Genomic DNA, 22,782 nt, shown 5'->3' with positions numbered 1-22,782 from the left:
TTGTTTCATAACCCAGAGATAGGGTCTGTCCCTGTTATTGGTGACTAGGAATGTGCAGAGAGGACATCTCCTAATACCTGTTCTACATAATAGCGTACAGCAAGAGGACTGCGGAAGCCGAGGAACTCTCTCCTGAGCGGAGTGATATGCCCACTCTATAACGCGGAGGGAGTTGAAGGAGGAAATTGAAAAAGAGGCGCCGGGCGGCTCAGTTGAAATCAGTCAGCCAGTCACCACATGGCGCCGTTAGCAGAGGACACGCCCTCCTCCCAACGTCAGCACGCCGGTCCACGCACTCTCTTAATTGATTGTTCCGCCGCTGGACCTGGGGTGTTATTTTTTTTCTTCTTCTTCTTTGCCGCGCTGAGGGACCGCGTGCGTATCCATCCGCCGCCGCTGAGGTGAGAGAGAGCGCAGCACGCCCAGGACAGCACCGGAGACACCCGGACACCATGTCGGCAACCGCCACGCGTGAGAAGAGGAGCGCGGCCGCCACAGCCACCGCTCCCGCCAGCAATAACAACGGGGATAACGGCGGGGAGGCGGCCGGCGACGGGCAGGAGATGCTGGAGAACTGCAGCGTGTGCAAGAGCCGGCTGAGTGCGGAGCGGGTGCCGCAGCTGCTGCCGTGCCTCCACTCCGTGTGCCAGAGCTGCCTGAGTGCCGAGTCCGCCGACACCGGCGCTGCAGAGCCCGACTCTGGTAAGGTCTCCCGCCATGGCGGCGCCCTCCTCCCCGCAATCACAACCTGCTCTGCCCCCGGCCCGCCCCCCTCACAGGCCCACCGCCGCCAGGCCGGGCTGCTGTAGAACAAAGAGCAGCGTGTCTTCCGGGTGCCAGGCCCACTCAGCGGGACTGTTGTGTGACCCACGATTCCCCTCCAGTGCAGAGTGATCACCAGAGCTCTGGTGGCACTACTAGTTTCAGCATGCTGCGAGTGGCTTTCCAGCGGGTGTTGGACTGCCAGTCCCAGCATTCTCCTGCTTTCCTGGATTTGGGTGCTAGGGTGTTCTGTGCTTCTGTACCCCTTGTGTCCCCGGTTGAAGGGTAACCCATGCCAGTCGCCCCCCCTCGCTGTAGTGGTGCACCTCCTTGTGCCCAGGTGCTGGGTACCTCATCCCAAGCCCCCCCCCCCCCTCCCCTCCCCCCCCCCCCCCCCTCCCCTCCCCTCACCAGGTGTAGTGGCCGATGGGTGCCCTCCTGTACTGTAGTGGAGGCTGGCTACTCCCCTCATAGCTGTAGTGGGGGCTGAGTGCCCAGTGTGATCCACAGATACTGGCGTAATGTGCCATGGTGCCGGTGTCCCCTGTGCTGATGCTACAGAATTACACTACATAGCTCGGGGTCATCTACAAGATGATGAATAAAGACTAAAGCTATGTACACACTATATAGTTCTGGCTGGTGGGGATAAACGTCTGGTAATATATGGGAGTAAGTGACAATCGACTATTTGACCCTAAACACTGGAAAACGGGCAAAAACAGTTCTAACACATTGGTAAAATCCACTTGATGTAATCAATTTATCTGACAATTTTTCCAGTGTATTGGAGGAAATGATTGTCACTCCCACACATTACCAGATTTTCGTCCCCAGCAGCCAGATTGGACAGATAATTGTACAGTGCACCTAGCTTTAAGGGCCCCATACACTTATGCGACACGGAGGGAAGGGTCGCCCAAGATACATCGTATGCTGTTCTTTTGCATACAATGTATCTTGGACGATCCCAGCCATGCCCCCAGGTCGGACCTGATTGAATGTGCGTGCTGCACGGGAACTTGGATCGGAAACGCCTCCAAAATGCCCGATTTCATCCGATATATCGGGCCAAATGCATGAAATCGGGCACTATCGCTCTAGGGTATGGGGCCCTTTAGTGTAGTCCCCAATATCAGTCGCCGTACTGCATGGCTAGTAACTTTAGCCAAGTCGTAATATGTTCTGTTCCCAACTGTCCATTGTGCTCTGCCTGTATACGTGCTGTTTTCTGTTATACCTTAGCACACCTGTTTATACGATACGTAATGATGTAAAAAAAACACAAAAACAACCAAGGTCAACTGGCAGATTGATGAATGACTGTGTGGCTTTCTCCTGGCAGCAGCCTGTCCATGACAGCACCTATATTTATAAGAGGCATCTATAGCAGAAGACCACCAGTACTTCCTGCTGTAGTTTCTTCTGCCACTAGTGATCTGCTTTGTGTACCAGAACCATTATTTTTATTCTAACTTTAGATTTTGTGAAAAACTCTTGAGTGTCACAATTTTGTTTACTTTGCTTCCCTTTCAGTTTGTTGTAGTAATGAAGTATGCACAATTGGTGGCTTATAACAATCAGCAGTTGGTCCCTTACTGGTAGATATCCCCTTATAAGTCTTCTTCTGTCCATTCATCATCCCATTTATTTCAACAGTTTATAAGTGTTTGTGCATTTGTTCTTCCTTGCTTGTTCCCAATATTGTATGCATCTACAGTACAACTATAACTTGTTTTATTTGTTAAGGTTAGTGATGTCTGCAAAGCGTGGCATTAGCCATACATAACATTGGCTGCATTGTGTCAGGAGACGAGCATGCCTTGTGATAGGAAATTTGCACTAGTGATCTGAAACTCTTATACTGCATGCTTACGTTATGTTTGTCTCTAGTGGTTTTTATTTTTTTGTCTTTGGTCCGAATTCAAATCTTACCGTGGGTCCCAGTCCCAGCAGCTATTCAGATGTTATTGGCGAGAGAAGTTCATTTCAGCTTGCTACCCCTGGGGGGGAGCGGGGTGAGGGATCTGGTGAGCGTGAGCTGAATTGCGTGTAAAGAGACCTGTTTGGGTGCCCAAACATGTTTTCGCGCTCATTAGTTTAGTCGAGTTTAGGGTGCAATAAGTGGGGACTATTGCCCTGTGATCTCCCATCACTTTTATACGGGAGATTGGGCGCGATTAAACAATTTAATTCCCCCCTTTGAAATCATTGGCGGGAATGCAGTTTGAAATGTGGTGCTGTGCCGAAGTCGGTGTGCACGGGCATTGGGCACTTACGGTAGTGCCGACATCACAAGTTTTCCAAGAACTTGTAATGCAGGTAAAACGCATTGCATTAAGCTTTTCCCCATTGATAGTTTTGTTTTGCAGTCCTCTTACAGGTTTTTTCGCCCATAGCATTTTAACGCATTACTGCTTTTGCATTGATCTTTGATTTCCCCCTAAACCCCTCCCCCCTCCTTCCCAAGCGCCAGATGCTCAGGAGTAGGGGACGCAATTGTTGCTCTATTAAGGTGCAAGTGCCTTGGGGGTGCACATTTCCTCTTGCTGCGAACTGAGGTCTTGAGCAGAACAATTGAATTGCTCCTTCGTAGGTTAATTAACCATTGAATAGCCCCGTATGGGTGGTCTGCTGATGCCGGCTACAAATGTATCTGCCAATTGTGGTAGGTAGCGCCGACATCTCTAGTTCTCTTGCGTAACCTATAGGTGTGAGGTAAAACATGTGAAGTAGATGGACTTTATTTGCCATTCAGAAACTGCACATCATGGCCATAGTTGAGAAATTGAGTCGTCTGCCTGAAATTATCTTGTAGTTTGGTACTGTCTACGTGGCTATATGTTGAAATGCCAGTCTTCAGCCTGGTTTATTACATTAAAAAAAGTTCTTAGACCATAGTATGTAAAATAAAATATCTAGTAGGGTGGTGGCAATGATGAGTTGCGCAGGGGTACGGACCTCGGCTATATCATGGGAGCCGAATGCAGGTCTGGCTTATCTAAGATTGCTGACATGTAGTTGGCTGCTTGGAACAGGCCTGTATGACATTGCTGCCGAACTGAGCCACCACCGAGTCTTTAATACATGTGTGTGTCTGTGTCTCTCTCTCTCTCTCTCTCTCTCTCTCTCTCTCTCTCTCTCTCTCTCTCTCTCTCTCTCTCTCTCTCTCTCTCTCTCTCTCTCTCTCTCTCTCTCTCTCTCTCTCTCTCTCTCTCTCCTCTGTAATGGCACCTGTGTTGCTTGCAGCACATGTTAAGCTAAGTTGTTATACCTTAGTCACCAAGAAGTTGTCTAGATTTTTGTATTTTTTTTGGCATGAAAATGTTTTCTCCACTATATAGGGGTCGATTAAATTCTCACAGTTGAATAGCGCAGGAAATTAGCTCCTGGTGCTATTCAATTCAGCGCCAAGTGACACTCAGTTGTCGGGAATTCTTCTCTCACCTCCTGGGGTTGCGAGAGGAAATACGACAAAAGTGCGGCCGGCGCAAGGCTGATTCTGATGGGAATCGGCATCGCGCCAAGTAGTTAAGTCGGAGAATGCCCGTTCTCCCGACTAATCAACCCGTTAAGTCTGGGAGAACGGGCATTCGCCGACTTAACATGCGCTGAATTGAATAGCAACGGGAGCTAATTCCCGGTGCTATTCAACTGTCGGAGAATTTAATTGACCCCATAGTGTGTGTGGGAAGGGAGATGAAATAACAAATATCCAGATACAGCTATAAAGTGAGAATGAGCAGCCATATTTGTGTAGAAATAAAGTGTACTAGGGAGAGGTTTGAGACTTGTATTCACTGTACAGGCCCATACACATGGTGAGATTCGGGCTATGCCCGATTCTCACTATGCGACAGGGACCAGATCGGCACATAGTCAGTATCGCAAGCACATAATGAGTGTGCTTGCAATAGTGACTATGTGTGATTTTAGCTAAGTGTCAGTTTTGATTATCTCTTCTATAGAGTCAAAATTGACTTGCCTGCACAGTGTCTATTCTTGCAATGTCGACCGCGCATCGGCATTGAATCGGGATCGCAAGGTGACTTTCACCTTGCGATCTGCACTAACTTTTTGATTTTGACCAGTCAAAATCATAAGAAAAAATCTCATTGTGTGTACACACCATACAAGTTAATCCCCTTTCACACGTACTGTACATGGAAATCCATTATTTTTTTTAAGTGAATGTTCATCAACCTAGGATTTCTGTTTGTGTGAATGCAAACAACCCGGGACTAAAGGCCCGTACACACTGGTCGATGTATCCGCCGTTCTCTTGAACGGCCGATACATCGTGGGACCGTCGGCCAGTGTGTACGGGCAATACGTCTGTGAACTCCGTCGTTCAGACGTATCGCGTCGGCCGCGCAGCACAGCCGACAGCCAATATATCTAACGATATATTGGCGCGTCGCTGTGTGTACGGATCGGTCGTCCGACCGCCCGTACACATGCTGCGGTGGCCGGCGGTGATTGACAGGTGAACTGGGCGGGCGCGAGCGCCCGCCCAGTTCATGACGTCAGTCCCCCGACGGATCGGGCAGTGTATGCACAGCACACTGCCCGATCCGTACATAGATATATCTGCAGATCAATTGATCTGCAGATATATCTAATAGTGTGTACCCACCTTAAGTCCTTGGTCCACGACCCTGCTCCTGACCAGGCTTGCAGAGCTGAGGCCTGGGAATTTGCCGGCTTGCTAGACCCAGCAGATACATGGGTCTCCTGTCTGAAAGCAGGATTACAGAGCACTCCCCCAACATGGCATGGAATTTATGGCTTGAAATGAAACACATGGTATACAGTAGGATTCAGTAGAGAACTTATCAGTATGACACAATCCTTTTCTTATTGTAATTATCAGGAGATAAACGTAACATCCTGCATATAATGGGCAGTGCCTATTTAGTTGTTTTGTGGGTGCCCAAACATATTAGGTGCCGACCGAGGCTATTCAATTGTTCCAGTTGGGTGCACATGCCCCATATGTGCGCCTATTAGTACCGGGCATTAGTAATGTCTTTCCCAATGCCTGCCCCAATGAAGCAACGATTGAATTGCTCCATTGGGCGTCCTCTAGTAGCACACAGGGAGACAAACAATAAAATCCGACACAATGTATGACACCAGTGTGGCACATCTCAGTGTGCACAATGTACATTGTGGAGTATGGGGCTTCTTACCAAATAGGACTTATGAAACATAATGAACATTATTACAGATATACCTTATTAGTGTTGCATACAAAATTGATCTACACTGTTGACCTAAAAACTTAGGACGAGATTCAATTGAATAGGCAGAATGCAGGAAACGTCTTCCTTCTAAAATGATGGGGGGTGTAATTCACTCGTTCGTTGTTTTTTGTGTGTTTTTTTTTCTCTTTCTGAGGTTTGATTTTAAGTAATGGACATGATGTGAAAAGTCCCGTTTGGGCGTCCTAGTGGGTCACTTTTCGCTCATTTTAGGGGGAACTTTTCGAGGGGGAACTTTTTCAGCACAAAAAATGTGCTGAAAAACTCGGCTTATACTCGAGTATATACGGTATGTTCATTTTTATAGAGGATCACTTTATATATTGTTTTTTTACCATTTTAAGTAGAAAGATCCAGGATTCCCCTTAACCCATATTGCGTTATGTGAGACAGACCCACTATTGAGAAACCTCCATGTTAACCTTTTTGCTCCTGATGCATATTTGTAATGCTGTGCTTTTTCCATACAACGGAGAGACTGAAATTGCATCATTTAAAATCATGAGATGTTCTGACCATAACTACATTCCAATTTATTTTTTGATGAGACTGAACATCCTCCTTTACATTTTCAGCTATGGTTAATTGCCCGGTGTGCAAGAATCAGTGCTTTCAGAAGGATATTGTTGAGAACTACTTCCTTAGAGAGGACTCCCCGTCTGAGCAAGTGACAGAGACAATTCAGGTGAGACTGTTCGGCTTACTTGTTAACCTGCTGTAATGTAATAGTTAATATTGTGAGCGCGAGAACACACTCGTTATTGCCTATGTTTTTAAGTAGACCTGTTACCAACACACGTAGGAAACTTATGTAGCGTACCTGGGAACGCAGTGTATCCGGCTCAGACCTGAGAGAAACCCTGGTCATGATCAGGTCAACCCTTGCATGCCAGCACACCTGGGTTTTTCACAGGTCCTAACACTTGGTGTGAAAGGGGCATTAACATGGGTTGAAGCAGTGTTCATTATACCAAGTCAGATCTGGTATTTGTGTCTTAAAGGGGCATAAGAAATGGGGACATCACTGAGGCACTCTCATGAGGTATTGATAGAGGCCACATTTGATTGAGTTCTAATTAAGCCCATAAAGTGGGTGTCTCAACTTGGTGCAGTAACAGGTTCACATTTTAAAGATGTGGTTAAATGCTTTTATGTACTTCTCTCACATTTCTCTTAAGGTGCATACACACGGTGAGATTCGGGCTAGCCCCGATTCTCACTATGCGATAGGGGCTAGGTCGGTATCGCAAGCATATAATGACTGCTTGCAATACTGGCTTTGTCTGATTTTGGCTAAGTGGCAATTTTGACTATCTTTTCTACGAGAGACTGTGCAGGCAAGACAATTTTGACTATCTAGGCTTGCGATACCGACCGTGCATCGGTATCGCAAGGTGACTTTCACCTTGCGATCTGCACTAACTTTCCTAACTAAGATCTCACTGTGTAAACACCTTAAGCGTTATGAAAGCCCTGTGTGTGGTACTGGTTATTCTTTAATAACAGGGCGGTATACAAGACCTCTTATAATGTAGTAGAACATTACTATATTTGTCTTTCTTTTATATAACCTTTTCCCTGAGTATTTAATTTTCATGTCTATTTTCACTGATGTGTGAACAGACTTCATTCCTATGTAGAGATATTTTGCAGTTGTACAAAACCCAAAACATCTTCAGAAATCACTTGGCCAATATTAATAATACTGCTGTCAGTCATGTGTCTTAAAAAATTTTTTTTTTTTTTTTTTTTTACATTTTAGAAAGTGTTCTGACCATTTTTGCATAGGAATCAGTAATTTTATTGCTGTGCCTACGTAAGGATCAGAACACAAAAATGGACACTGCAGTGGGAGTGGAGTCAGTTCTGTGGGCAGGGCAGTGACTTGTATTAATGTGTCATTCACAGGCACTGTATGTGACTGAAACATGAGAAGGGTAATGGAGGCATGAAGAAACCAGATAGTGTTATATTGTGAGGACCAAGGTCCCCCAGCAGAGCAGAGTGCATCGAGAAATGAGGATCGGGTTTAGTGAGGCACAAGCTGCATTTGACAAGTCAATGACATAATGATGTGAGGAGAGCAGGAAGCCACAGATTGAGAGTTATATAGTGGAAGGAGCGGAGTCCCCCAGCAGCACAGAGTATAGCAGGAGATGAGTAATGTGTTAGTGAGAACAGGGCTGCATGTGACATGATGTGAGGAGGAGTTTGGATACCGCCATGACTCCTGTCCTACTAAAGCTGGATGGTTGTAGTGGAGAATTCAGTTTTTCGCCCCAGCTGCTACTAGATGGAGCAATTGAATTTTTACGCCGGGTGTGAAGAGCTGCCAGTGCAGACATTCTCCCAGGCCCCCATGCTGGCGCGAAGAATGTGTGTGAAGTGATCCCTTTGGTCGGGTTTGCCGTTTTACACGGCCCAACCCAGTCTATCTGGGCGCGATTGCGCATCCTGATCTCCCATCACTTTACACTGGTCATCAGGTGTGCAAAAAGAATTAAATTGTCCCCATAGTGTTAAAACGACTCTGAGAAATTTGCACACCTGTCTTGTGTTTTCATTTTTACTTTAATTTTTTTTTTTTTTTTGATCCATGTGCACATTCTAATAGTCTCCTAATTGAAACTAGAAATTGATTTCTACCTTCGGTCACAGTGGATGCTCATAGCGAATACCTGTGAAACCTTTAGTAGTTTTATGCATAAAACAGGTAACATTTAGGGTTAGTTTTCCAACTATCTGCTGAAATGATTTAATGGAGGGAAAATGAAACGTAAGAATTTGTTTCCACCATTGTGTTCTAAAATGTAAAGCTTTCCCTCATTTGTGTCCTGCCAATAGCGCATATTACTGGAATTACTTTTCCAGCGTGAGTGTAAATGAGTCCTTATTGTTAACCTTGTCTGTTTTTAATATTGACTTTACTTGCTGTAATTAACGGCATTGTTCAGGACAAGTTGCTGATAATATATTGGCTTTAAAATAATTGATACAATGGTAAATAAGTTATATTTCTCATACGTCCTAGAGGATGCTGGGGACTCCGTAAGGACCATGGGGTATAGACGGGATCCGCAGGAGACATGGGCACACTATAAGACTTTGGGTGTGAACTGGCTCCTCCCTCTATGCCCCTCCTCCAGACCTCAGTTAGACTCTGTGCCCAGGAGTGACTGGACACACACTAGGGGAGCTCTGCAGCATTTCTCTAAAGACTTTAATGGGGTCGATTCTATTCGGCAACTAATGAATAGCGCCGGAAATTAGCTCCCGACGCTATTCAATTCAGCGACTTTTTACCTGCAATTGTCGGGAATTCTTCTCTCATCCCCGGGGGATGAGAAGAGAAACCCGACAAAAGTGCTGCCTCGCGGCCGGCGCGAGGCTGATTCTGTCGGGAATCAGCCTCGCGCCGGGGAGTTAAGTCGGAGAATGCCCGTTCTCCCGACAATTCAACCTGTTTTGTCGGCGAGAACGGGCCATCGCCGACGTAACTAGTTGCTGAATTGAATAGCGTCGGGAGCTAATTCCCGGCGCTATTCATTAGTTGCCGAATAGAATCGACCCCATTGTTAGGTTTTTTTATTTTCAGGGAGACCTGCTGGCTACAGGCTCCCTGCATCGTGGGACTGAGGGGAGAGAAGTCAGACCTACTTCTTCTTAGTTCAAGGGCTCTGCTTCTTAGGCTACTGGACATCATTAGCTCCAGAGGGTTCGATCACTTGGTGCGCCTAGCTGCTTGTTCACGGAGCCGTGCCGTCACCCCCCCTCACAGAAGCCAGAAGAAAGAAGCCGGGTGAGTATTAGAAGAACAGAAGGCAGAAGACTTCAGTAACGGAGGTAAGCGCAGCGGTAGCGCTGTGCTCCATGCTCCCACACACCAACGGCACTCACTATATATCTATCATCCATCCCTCAGGGGTCGCAAGAATGTTATTTTGCCTGGTTAGTACTCCCTGCTGTCGACGAATACTATGTTTTCTGTCGACCATAAGGTTTCCTATTAGATCCACAACTGGGGCATTCAGTCATACACATTCAGAACGCATTATGTCACTAGGGACCCAACGGTTCCAGACAATCCGCTTATATGTATGATATATAGTATGTGTTTTTTATTTTTTTGTTTTTTTTTGTGTATTGCATTATGTATATTCATATTATGATTTATAATAAGTGTTCCTTCTCATGTGCTGGTCGCTCTGTTGATAAAGCTCTAGGTCAGCCGTGACGAGTTGGTCTCAGATCCTCACAAGGAGTCCGAATGTATAGTCTTTTCCCGCCGCGGATAGAATACTGTGAAAGTCAACTCCTGGTCAACACCGGGCCCTGTCACAAAGGATCGTACACAGGAAGCGAAGTGATATTTTATTTCTATACTTTGGAGTTATTTGCATTACATGCGCATGGGGGAGTGTTTATATTCAGAAAGGCATCCGATAGAATTACCCTAAAGAGAGAGGGGTTTCTTATGTTGATTCTTCTCTCTAACATTGCAGCAGGCTGCCGCGTGACGGCAGGAGGTGTCGCCGGGAGAATGCTGAGGCTGATTCCGGGAGATACTGGAGTTTCTTCCTGGGACAGTATACAGCTATTTGGGGATACCTCAGTTCAGTTAATCTCGGCGGATACCACTAGTAAATCTAACTTCGTGAGTTAGACTCCTTCACAACGGTTGGTGACGCATTCTGTTGTGGGATGCAGTCATTTTAACCGGTTCAATACCGTTCTTTTTTCCCTTTCGGTGCAGATAGTGGAAGGTGAAAAGGTAAGAGTTCTGCAGCCTTGTTAGGTTCACAGAAGCGAATGTCGTTTTCTGTTTCTACCACATCCACCGCATGTCGCTGGGTCTATCTGGCTGGAGCCCACTCCGGTGGGCACTCGTCTACTACTCTTCAGTCAGTCCGGGAATGGACTTGGACCTGTGAGTTACTTATAGAATCCAAAGGGGGATATACTGGCGTTTACAGATGGTTTCCCTCACTAATTTTTCAAATAGATCTTGCCGTTTCCCCTCTGGAAGGGGAGAGGTAGTATGCGACGCCATATCAGAGTTGCGTCGGGTTCAGGGCAGGTTGAACTACAGGATGGAATCTCTCAGGCCAGGGAGCTCCAGCACGTAAATGTAGAAAAGGGTTTAAATGTGTTTTTCTCTAACGTCCTAGTGGATGCTGGGGACTCCGTAAGGACCATGGGGAATAGACGGGCTCCGCAGGAGACTGGGCACTCTAAGAAAGATTTAGTACTACTGGTGTGCACTGGCTCCTCCCTCTATGCCCCTCCTCCAGACCTCAGTTAGAATCTGTTCCCGGAAGGAGCTGGGTGCATTTTAGTGAGCTCTCCTGAGCTTGCTATTAAAGTATTTTAGTTAGGTTTTTTATTTTCAGAGAGCTTCTGCTGGCAACAGACTCTCTGCTACGTGGGACTGAGGGGAGAGAAGCAAACCTACTAACTGCGGCTAGGTTGCGCTTAGGCTACTGGACACCATTAGCTCCAGAGGGATCGAACACAGGAACTTAACCTTGGTCGTCCGTTCCCAAGCCGCGCCGCCGTCCCCCTCTCGAAGACAGAAGCCGGCGGGTTGAAGCAAGAAGACGTCAAAATCGGCGGCAGAAGACTCCTGTCTTCATATGAGGTAGCGCACAGCACTGCAGCTGTGCGCCATTGCTCCCACACTAACCCAGCTGGGCACTGTAATATGCACGAGCCCCCGCCATTATTTTTACACAAAATCGCGGGACAGAAACCCGCCACTGAGGGGGCGGGGCTTCTTCCTCAGCACTCACCAGCGCCATTTTCTCTCCACAGCTCCGCTGAGAGGAAGCTCTCCCCTGCAGGCTCACGGTAGAAAGAGGGTAAAAAGAGAGGGGGGCACATAAATTTAGCGCATTAATCATATATACAGCTGCTACTGGGTAAACACGAAGTTACTGTGTAATTCCTGGGTTATATAGCGCTGGGGTGTGTGCTGGCATACTCTGTCTCTCCAAAAGGCCTTGTGGGTGTCCTGTCCTCATATAGAGCATCCCCTGTGTGTGTGGTGTCGGTACGCTTGTGTCGACATGTTTGACGAGGAGGGCTATGTGGAGGCAGAGCAGGTGCAGATGAATGACGTGTCTCCGCCGACGGCGCCGACATCTGATTCGATGGATATGTGGAAGCTGTTAAATGATAATGTAAACTCCTTGCATAAAAGGTTGGATAAAGCTGTAACCTTGGGACAGTCGGGGTCTCAGCCCATGCCTGATCCTACAGCGCAGAGGCCGTCAGGGTCTCAGAAGCGCCCACTATCCCAAATTATTGACACAGATATCGACACGGATTCTGACTCCAGTGTCGATGGCGATGATGCAAAATTGCAGCCTAAAATGGCTAAAGCCATCCGCTACATGATTATAGCAATGAAGGATGTATTGCACATATCAGAGGTAAAACCCTGTCCCTGAAAAGAGGGTTTATATGTTTGGGGAGAAAAAGCAAGAGGTGACTTTTCCCCCTTCACATGAGTTATGTGAAAAAGCGTGGGATTCCCCTGATAGTAAAGTGCTGATTTCCAAAAGGTTACTTATGGCGTACCCTTTCCCGCCAACGGACAGGATGCGCTGGGAATCCTCCCCTAGGGTAGACAAAGCTCTGACACGCTTATCTAAGAAGGTGGCACTACCGTCACAGGATACGGCCTCCCTAAAGGATCCTGCGGATAGGAAGCAGGAAAGTATCCTGGAGTCTGTTTATACACATTCAGGTACTCTACTGAGGCCGGCAATTGCGTCGGCCTGGATGTGTAGTGCTGTAGCAGCATGGACAGATAATCTGTTTGAGGAACTGGATACCTTGGACAAGGATACTATTTTACTGACCCTGGGTCATATAAAAGACGCTGTCCTATATATGAGGTATGCCCAGAGGGACATTTGCCTACTGGGCTCTAGAATAAATGCAATGTCAATTTCTGCCAGAAGGGTCCTGTGGACTCTGCAGTGGACAGGTGATGCCAACTCCAAAAAGCACATGGAGGTTTTACCTTACAAGGGTGAGGAATTGTTTGGGGACGGTCTCTCGGACCTAGTTTCCACAGCTACGGCTGGGAAGTCACATTTTTTGCCATATGTTTCCTCACAGCCTAAGAAAGCACCGTATTGCCAAATGCAGTCCTTTCGATCACAAAAAAGCAAGAAAGTCAGAGGTGCATCCTTTCTTGGCAGGGGTAGAGTAAAGAAGCTGCACCATACAGCTAGTTCCCAGGAACAGAAGTCCTCCCCGGCTTCCACTAAATCCACCGCATGACGCTGGGGCTCCACAGGTGGAGCCAGGAGCAGTGGGGGCGCGTCTACGAAATTTCAGCCACCAGTGGGTTCGCTCACAGGTGGATCCCTGGGCTATACAGATTGTGTCTCAGGGATACAAGCTGAAATTCGAAGTGATGCCCCCTCACCGTTACCTCAAATCGGCCCTGCCAGCTTCCCCCATGGAAAGGGAGGTAGTGCTAGCGGCAATTCACAAGTTATATCTCCAGCAGGTGGTGGTAAAGGTTCCTCTCCTTTAACAGGGAAGGGGATACTATTCCACAATGTTTGTGGTACCGAAACTGTACGGTTCGGTCAGACCCATATTGAATTTAAAGTCCCTGAACATTTATCTGAAAAGATTCAAGTTCAAAATGGAATCGCTCAGAGCGGTCATTGCAAGCCTGGAAGAGGGGGATTTTATGGTGTCTCTGGACATCAAGGATGCTTACTTGCATGTCCCTATTTATCCACCTCATCAGGAGTACCTCAGATTTGTGGTACAGGACTGTCATTACCAATTCCAGACGTTGCCGTTTGGGCTCTCCACGGCACCGAGAATATTTACCAAGGTAATGGCGGAAATTATGGTGCTCCTTCGAAAGCAAGGAGTCACAATTATCCCATATTTGGACGATCTCCTCATTAAAGGCGAGGTCTAGAGAGCAGTTGCTGATCAGCGTAGCACACTATCAGGAAGTGTTGCAACAGCACGGCTGGATTCTGAATATCCCAAAGTCGCAACTGATTCCTACGACGCGTCTGCCCTTTCTTGGCATGCTTCTGGACACAGACCAGAAGAAGGTGTTTCTCCTGGCGGAGAAGGCTCAGGAGCTCGTGACTCTAGTCAGAGACCTCTTAAAACCGAAACAGGTGTCGGTGCATCACTGCATGCGAGTCCTGGGAAAGATGGTGACATCATACGAAGCCATTCCCTTCGGCAGGTTCCATGCGAGGATCTTTCAGTGGGACCTGTTGGACAAGTGGTCCAGATCGCATCTTCAGATGCATCGGCTGATCACCCTATCCCCCAGGGCCAGGGTGTCTCTTCTGTGGTGGCTGCAGAGTGCTCACCTTCTCGAGGGCCGCAGGTTCGGCATACAGGACTGGGTCCTGGTGAACACGGATGCGAGCCTCCGAGGATGGGGGGCAGTCACTCATGGAAGAAACTTCCAAGGGTTGTGGTCAAGTCAGGAGGCTTGTCTGCACATAAATATCCTGGAACTAAGGGCCGTATACAACGCCCTGAGTCAAGAGGAGCCTCTGCTTCGCAACCAACCGGTGCTGATTCAGTCAGACAACATCACCGCAGTGGCTCATGTAAACAGACAGGGCGGCACAAGAAGCAGGGTGGCGATGGCGGAAGCCACCAGGATTCTTCGTTGGGCGGAGAATCACGTGCAAGCACTGTCAGCAGCGTTCATTCCGGGAGTAGATAACTGGGAAGCAGACTTCCTCAGCAGGCACAACCTCCACCCGGGAGAGTGGGGACTTCATCAAGAAGTCTTCACGTAGATTACAAATCGATGGGAACTGCCACAGGTGGACATGATGGCATCCCGCCTCAACAAAAAGCTAAAAAGGTATTGCGCCAGGTCAAGGGACCCTCAGGCGATGGCTGTGGATGCACTAGTGACACCGTGGGTGTTCCAGTCGGTCTGTGTATTTCCTCCTCTTCCTCTCATACCCAAGGTGCTGAGAATCGTAAGAAAAAGAGTGAGAACAATACTCATTGTTCCGGATTGGCCAAGAAGGACTTGGTACCCGGAACTGCAAGAAATGCTCACAGAGGACCCATGGCCTCTGCCTCTCAGACAGGACCTGTTGTAACAGGGGCCCTGTCTGTTCCAAGACTCACCGCGGCTGCGTTTGACGGTATGGCGGTTGAACGCCGGATCCTAGCAGAAAAAGGCATTCCGGATGAAGTTATTCCTACGCTAATAAAGGCTAGGAAGGACGTGACGGCAAAACACTATCACCGTATATGGCGAAAATATGTTGCTTGGTGTGAGGCCAGGAAGGCCCCTACAGAGGAATTCCAGCTGGGCCGGTTCCTGCACTTCCTACAGTCTGGAGTGACTATGGGCTTGAAGTTGGGGTCCATAAAGGTCCAGATTTCAGCCCTATCCATTTTCTTTAAAAAAGAACTGGCTTCTCTTCCTGAGGTTCAGACGTTTGTAAAGGGAGTGTTGCATATTCAGCCCCCTTTTGTGGCACCATGGGATCTCAACGTGGTGTTGGGTTTCCTGAAATCCCACTGGTTTGAGCCACTTAAGACCGTGGAGCTAAAGTATCTCACGTGTAAGGTGGTCATGCTATTGGCCTTAGCTTCGGCTAGGCGTGTCAGAATTGGCGGCTTTGTCATGTAAAAGCCCCTATCTGTTTTTTTTGTGTGGACAGGGCAGAATTACGGACTCGTCCACAATTTCTGCCGAAGGTGGTGTCATCTTTTCATTTGAACCAACCTATTGTGGTGCCTACGGCTACTCGTGACTTGGAGGATTCCAAGTTGCTTGATGTAGTCAGGGCTCTGAAGATTTATGTGGCCAGAACGGCTGGAGTCAGGAAAACTGACTCGCTGTTTGTCCTGTATGCATCCAACAAGCTGGGTGCTCCTGCTTCAAAGCAAACTATTGCTCGCTGGACCTGTAACACGATTCAGCAGGCTCATTCTGCGGCGGGATGGCCGCATCCAAAATCGATAAAAGCCCATTCCACAAGGAAAGTGGGCTCTTCTCGGGCGGCTGCCCGAGGGGTCTCGGCATTACAGCTTTGCCGAGCAGCTACTTGGTCGGGTTCAAACACCTTTGCAAAATTCTACAAATTTGATACCCTGGCTGAGGAGGACCTTGTGTTTGCCCATTCGGTGCTGCAGAGTCATCCGCACTCTCCCGCCCGTTTGGGAGCTTTGGTATAATCCCCATGGTCCTTACGGAGTCCCCAGCATCCACTAGGACGTTAGAGAAAATAAGATTTTACTCACCGGCAAATCTATTTCTCGTAGTCCGTAGTAGATGCTGGGCGCCCGTCCCAAGTGCGGACTTTCTGCAATACGTGTATATAGTTATTGCTTAATAAAGGTTTATGTTATGTTGGCATCCGTGGTTGATGCTTTGTTGTTCATACTGTTAATTGGGTATGTGATCACAAGTTATACGGTGTGATTGGTGTGGCTGGTATGAGTCTTATCCTGGATTCCAAAATCCTTTCCTTGTAATGTCTGCTCTTCCGGGCACAGTTTCCTTAACTAAGGTCTGGAGGAGGGGCATAGAGGGAGGAGCCAGTGCACACCAGTAGTACTAAATCTTTCTAAGAGTGCCCAGTCTCCTGCGGAGCCCGTCTATTCCCCATGGTCCTTACGGAGTCCCCAGCATCCACTACGAAAAATAGATTTACCGGTGAGTAAAATCTTATTTTCTCTGCATTCGGCTACCTTGGTTGTTATCCAGGATTGTCTTTGCCATTTCACCGGAGTGATGGCAGTAGGATCGTATTCTTTCAATAGTGAGAGCCATTGTTATTCGGTACTGGGAGACTCCCCTGATTAGGGCGAGGTCAAGACACAAGTGCAAATCGTTGTTTCTCTCTGACTGTCTTTCAACACAGGGGAAGGCTGTTGTTCCCAATGACGCGGACGTCGGAGGTGGGTATCAGAGTAGATACTGGACGGTTGAGGTTCTGGGGTGTTCCTGTGGAAAGAGGTCTGAGGATCCGGAGTCGGATCAGATTTGCTGTGAAAATCCATCAATATGTTCCGTTGATGAAGAGGATGGGTGCGGCTTAAGAGGCATTTTCGGTGAGCAGGTCAAAGGCCAGAGTGGTTTTCACGGGGACAGTTGGAAATGTGGTCCGGGTATCACCAGCACATGTGCCAGAATATAATACTAATGGCAAGGATATCGCTCCTGTGGTATCTGCTCAGTTCTCACCTCCTAGAGGGACGAACGTTCGGAATCCTGGATGAGATCCTGGTGTCCATGCATGCAGATCTCCGAGACTGGGGAGCAGTCCTTGCAAGGGAAGTATTTCCAGAGGAAAAGGTCAAGCTGGGAAGCTTGTCTGCAATAAGCTTTCTTGAATTAAGAGCTATTTTCAATGAACATATGCTTCGTGATCTGGCCGCGTTAATTCTGTCGGCCGACATGACAGCAGTGGTGTAAGTAAGCCGCTAGGGTGGAACAAGAGCAACGTGGCTATGGCAGGTGCCGAAAGTTTTCCGCTGGGTGGAAAGACTGGTAAACGCTATATTAGCAATCTTCGTTCTGGATATGAACGACTGAGAAATAGATTCCTCTGCAGACGCGATCTCCATCCGGGAGAAATACAGTCATCAAGAAGTTTTCACTGAAGCGACAAGTCTTGGAGGAGTGCCTCAATTGGACATGTTGGCGTCTCGCCTCAACGAGAGATTTCAGGGATATTGTTCCAGGTCAGGGGACACTCGAGCTCTAAGAGTGGATGTCCTCGGGACACCTTGGGTGTTTTCAGTCGGTCTATGTGTCCCCTCCGTTTTCACTCTTCTGAAGGTGATAAATGTAAGAAGAACAAAAGTTCAGGCGATCCTCATTGTTCCAGTCTAAACAAGGAGGGCTTGGTATCCAGTTCTTCAAGATTTACTCATTTAAGATCCCTGGCCTCTTCCTCTACGTGAGAAAATGTTACAGCAAGATCCGGGTGTGTATCGACTTACCGCGGCTGCGTTTGACGGCGTGGCGGTTGAACGCCATATCCTAGCCAGAAAGGGTATTCCCAGTGAAGTCTGTTCCACAATTCAGGCTAGAAAAGAAGTAACGGCAAAGCCTTACCACCGTGTTTTGGAGAAAAATGTGTCTTGGTGTGTATCCAAGGAGACTACTACGGAAGTTTTCAGCTGGGTCGTTCTTCTCCATTCTTTGCAAGCAGGTGTGGGTGCAGGCCTAAAGTTAGGCTCCATTTAAGTGCGGTTTTGGCCTTATAAATTTTCTTTCAAGAAAGAATTGGCCACCTCTCCGGAAGTTCGGACCTTCATGGAAGGAGTACTGCACATCCAACCTCCATTTGTGCCTCCATTGGCACTGTGGGATCTTGACGTGGTGTTGCATTTTCTTGTGTCACAATGATTGGGACCTTTATGAAAGGTTGTGTTAAATTTTCTCTTGGAGAGTGGTCATGTTTTTGGCTTTGGCGTCCACAAGGCGTATGTCTGAAGTAGCGGCTGGGTCTCACATGAGCCCTTGTTTGATCTTCCAGGTGGATAGATTAAAATTGAGAACTCTGATAATAGTTCTGCCAAAAGTGGTTTCGGTGTTTCGTGGAAACCAGCCTTTTTGATGCCTGTGGTTACTTAAGCATTGGCTGATTCAAGGTCTCTCGATGTAGTCAGGACTTTGAATATTTATGTTGCCAATTTGGTTCAGATTGGAGAAACAGGCTCTGTTTGTCCGGTATGCTCCCAGCGTGATTGGGGCGCCTGCGTCTTTGCAGTCTGTTACACGCTAGATCTGTGATACGATTCGGCGTGCTCGTTCTACGCCTGGATTGCCGTTACCGAAGTCGGTGGTGACCCATTCTACTAGGAAGATGGGCTCTTCTTAGGCGGATGCCCAAGGAGTCTCGGCAGTGCAACTTTGCCGAGCGGATACTTGAACGGGTTCAAACACTTTTGCTAAGCTCTACAAGTTTGATACCCTGGCTGATGGGGCCTCATGTTTGCTCAATCGGTGCTGCAGTGTCGTCCGCACTCTCCCGCTCGGTCTGGAGCTTTGGTATAAACCCCATGGTCCTTACGGAGTCCCCAGCATCCTCTAGGACGTATGAGAAAATAGGATTTTAATACCTACAGGTAAATCCTTTTCTCTTAGTCCGTAGAGGATGCTGGGCGCCCATCCCAGTGCGTACTGTGTCTGCAGTTATTGGTGATGGTTACACTCTTGTGGTGGTTTTCTGACAGGCTGTTGCTGACATTGTGCATGCCATGCGGTGTCTTATTAGTGGTTGTGTTGACTCACTGGTTGTTACATATTCTCTCAGCATGTGGCTGTGTATTGTTCATGCCGTTGGCTGGTATTCTATTGAATGCCACGTTCTGCTGTATGTTCGTGGTGTGAGCTGGTATGACACTCACCGTGTTTAAACAATACTTTCCTTGAAATGTCCGTCTCCCTGGGCAGAGTTTTCTAACTGAGGTCTGGAGGAGGGGCATAGAGGGAGGAGCCAGTTTGCACCCATTCAAAGTCTTATAGTGTGCCCATGTCTCCTGCGGATCCCGTCTATACACCATGGTCCTTACGGAGTCCCCAGCATCCTCTACGGACTAAGAGAAAAGGATTTACCGGTAGGTATTAAAAAAATCCTATTTTGCCCAGCTGTGTTGACTTGTAGTGAGTGGTTGCCAAGGCGCATATATTTATAATCCTTGTCCTATAAGATGAATAGGTTGGTGGCAATGATGAGTTGCGCAGGGGTACGGACCTCGGCTACATCATGGGAGCCGAATGCAGGTCTGGCTTATCTAAGATTGCTGACATGTAGTTGGCTGCTTGGAACAGGCCTGTATGACATTGCTGCCCAACTGAGCCACCACAGAGTCCTTTTTTAAATGTATTTTTCTAATGTGTGTTGCTTAAGCCTGTAATGTAATCTGTGGTATAGAATTATTTTTCATGAGTGGTTTAGGCTGCGGGGAAAGGTGGGTTAGGGTTACGCACCACCGTGCAGCTTAGGCTGCAAGAAGGGAGTATGGAGGCCAGTCCCGGGATTTGAGATTGATAAACAATCAATCCTGGGATACCAGGAATTGGGTTAGTGAAAGAAATATATATTAAAATGCCCCCCGGCCAGCCCTCACAGTGACTCTCCCTCGCTAGGTGGCAAGGTTAGCTGCGGGCAGCACAATTTATGGTCTGATGTGGGCATCTTACATCAGGTCGTGCTGCGTGGAGTCGGGCAGCGTCTGAGCCATATGCTGAAGGTGCTCAGCGCTACCTGGCTTTTAAAAGTATTGTCTGGCTAATCCTGGGATTGGAAGCATCCAATCTCGGGATTGGCAACAATAGGGTGTAGTAGGAACATACTTACTTGACTCCTGTTGGGATTCCGGTGTGTCATATGACCGCCGGCATATCGTTATCACCTTGGAAAATGTTATCCTAAAGCGGATGGCTTTTCAACTGCTCTGAATCTATTGGTTTTTAAATGAGGATGCTGCAGTTACTTAACTGGAGTACTCCACTACTGTTTGTTCACTGCTGGGAGATAGGAGTTCACTTTTGTCTGTCTTTTCTCATCTCATGAAGCCCCCCCCTCTCAGCCCAAATTAGTCTCCCAATCCTTGCCTTATATATGGAATAGTTCACCAGAAAAAGGCAGCGTTATTTGTTCTTTGGCTGTTGTAAAGGCTTTGACTATGGTTGGAACGCAAATGTGTGTGTGCTTGCAGCTCTCGCTACTGGGCGCCCGACGCAGCCGTTGAATTGTTGCTTCATTTGGGTGCAACTAGCTGCCTGCACTGGCGTTTCTGCTCGCGGCCCCTTGTGCTGGTGAGCAGAAATGTGCAAAAAGTGACCAAACTGCACTTTTTGCATTGCGCCAAGTATGTTGGTCAGGTTTAGCTGTTTTACACCGCTAAACCCGACACTTACGGGCGCGATCATCAGGTTAAGAAAACCTTTCAATAGAGACCCCTGATCTCCCATCACTTTAGATGGGAGATCCAGCGCAGACAAACAATTGAATCACCCCCGGTATGGCTAGAAAGATGCAGTTCTCACAGACACTTAATTCATTTCCTAGTCGTGCATTGAGGCAGGATTGTCTGTTATATGAGGATGTATTCAGGCAATTCGGTGAGAGCCTCCTAGGTGGGGAGGCAGTGGGTCTGCTGAGCATTTGTGCCAGACATCAACCTGGTCAAATTCTACATATTAATGGCAAAACTGGCATCTGGAGAGAAGATGCTATGCACCACAATTGAGAAGACCCTAATTTAGGTACAGCTTTGGGCAGTTACATTGGTATCCTTGCCCCCTTTGGTTGCTCAATATAAGTGATAAGGATCAAGCTACCTGGGGTAATTTTCAGACTAAAACAACTTTTTCTGTAACAGAGACTTTGTAGACCCCTCCCTTTTTTTTTTAATTAATGAAATCTTCACGTGCCTAATTCTGAGAATTGTTTTTCAGACTTTTATCCAATTTTCTAGAAAATACCCCAAGGGATGAGGTAAATTAGACCTTTTTGTCAGGTAATTTTCAGACGTGGGCAATTTAAAGTGCTGATATGAGCAACCAACTGAGCAGACATCTTTGTACCTTTTGCTTGAGAAGAAATTAAGGTACTAGTCACAAAACAAAGTTTGGCACTAATTACTTTGCTATATGTAGAGACCTAGTTCAGGAAACATAATAGGCAAATTTCCCACAAAATGCAGACAGCTGAAGGAAAATAACTGTTCCCAAAGAAAATAAAGGTGGTTCAACAAAATTCTAATTCCTGTAGGGGTATTGTGGCTGTTTCTTAATTACTCCCAAGTTTTGTCTGAAAATTTCCCCAGTCTGCCCTATTTTAAATGTATAAAAAATAGGTGCAAAATAATTTGAGTCAAAAACCTTGCTTAGAAGGTAAATGAGATCTAAACACTTGACATTTAAGTTGTAGCCTGAATCAAAGTTTTTAATAGCAGTACAGTGGTATCAGTCTTGTTAATAGGCCTTTTTGTTTTCTCTCGACTTGGCACACACTCAACATCACTAAAAACTTCATAATGTGATATCCTAATTGTCCTAAAGGTGGGTACACACCTAAAGATCTATCTGCTGATCAATCGATCTGCAGATAGTACACACTGACCAACCACCCCTGCAATCTGCAGATGTATCTGTTAAGAACATTGGCCAATTTAATCTTTCCTCTGTACACAATGGCAGATCGTCATCATGAAAAGTGCCAAATATTCCTGAATTTTACATAATGGGCTGGCCTTCTAAAGAGCACACAAGTAAAGGAAATGGGGTTGGGTAAGGTAGTGCTGGGGGTAGGGAGGGGATACTTGTAGATAGCAGCTGGGCTTTTGGGCTCCCCAGGGGACCCACTACTTTCCATGGGTATAGCTGGTCATTTGGGTGTCCAATAACTCTCGCCCGCTGGAACAACTGAGCATCACCCCACCACTACACAGACGATTGGGTGCAATAAATTGATTCCACCCCTAGGATATAATAAACCAGTGAATTTATAAAGAATAATTTACACACATCTGTTTACACAGTAGTACACACTTTCCCAAACAACCAGTCTCACTGGCTGCCATTTAACAACCTATTCCAAGAGGCCAAGCTTAGACTTGTAGTCCCATAACAGCTGGAAGCCACAGGTTGCCTATGGCCAGTAACAGAAGCGTGGCCACCGTCCATTACACACTAACAGCAGCCACCTTCTCCTGCACAACAGAAATGATGCTGCACATATGCGCTGCTGCCTCTATATGCAGG

The 22,782-nt window shown here is 47.3% G+C and overlaps 1 protein-coding gene and 2 non-coding genes across 4 annotated transcripts in view; all 3 read left to right on the top strand.

Moving 5' to 3' along the window:
- Positions 1–235: 235 nt before the first annotated feature.
- The window catches only part of TRIM28 (tripartite motif containing 28), a 108,372-nt gene continuing 85,825 nt past the window's right edge, over positions 236–22,782 (top strand). For both annotated transcript variants that reach the window (XM_063943326.1, XM_063943325.1), the window contains exons 1-2: positions 236–702; positions 6,602–6,711. In XM_063943326.1, coding sequence (XP_063799396.1) covers positions 453–702; positions 6,602–6,711 — 360 coding nt within the window. In that variant the 5' untranslated portion in view covers positions 236–452. The remainder of the gene's footprint in view (positions 703–6,601; positions 6,712–22,782) is intronic.
- Positions 3,692–3,832, top strand: LOC134968006 (small nucleolar RNA SNORD94). The gene has a single exon (XR_010189308.1). It is a non-coding gene; the product is annotated as a small nucleolar RNA SNORD94 (small nucleolar RNA).
- Positions 19,734–19,874, top strand: LOC134968007 (small nucleolar RNA SNORD94). Its single transcript, XR_010189309.1, has one exon. It is a non-coding gene; the product is annotated as a small nucleolar RNA SNORD94 (small nucleolar RNA).

The sequence above is a fragment of the Pseudophryne corroboree genome, chromosome 10 (genome assembly GCF_028390025.1).
Source record: "Pseudophryne corroboree isolate aPseCor3 chromosome 10, aPseCor3.hap2, whole genome shotgun sequence".
NCBI classification, from domain to species: Eukaryota; Metazoa; Chordata; class Amphibia; order Anura; family Myobatrachidae; genus Pseudophryne; species Pseudophryne corroboree.
The sequence above is the reverse complement of the archived record's forward strand: the minus strand, read 5'-3'. Positions and strand labels throughout refer to the sequence as shown.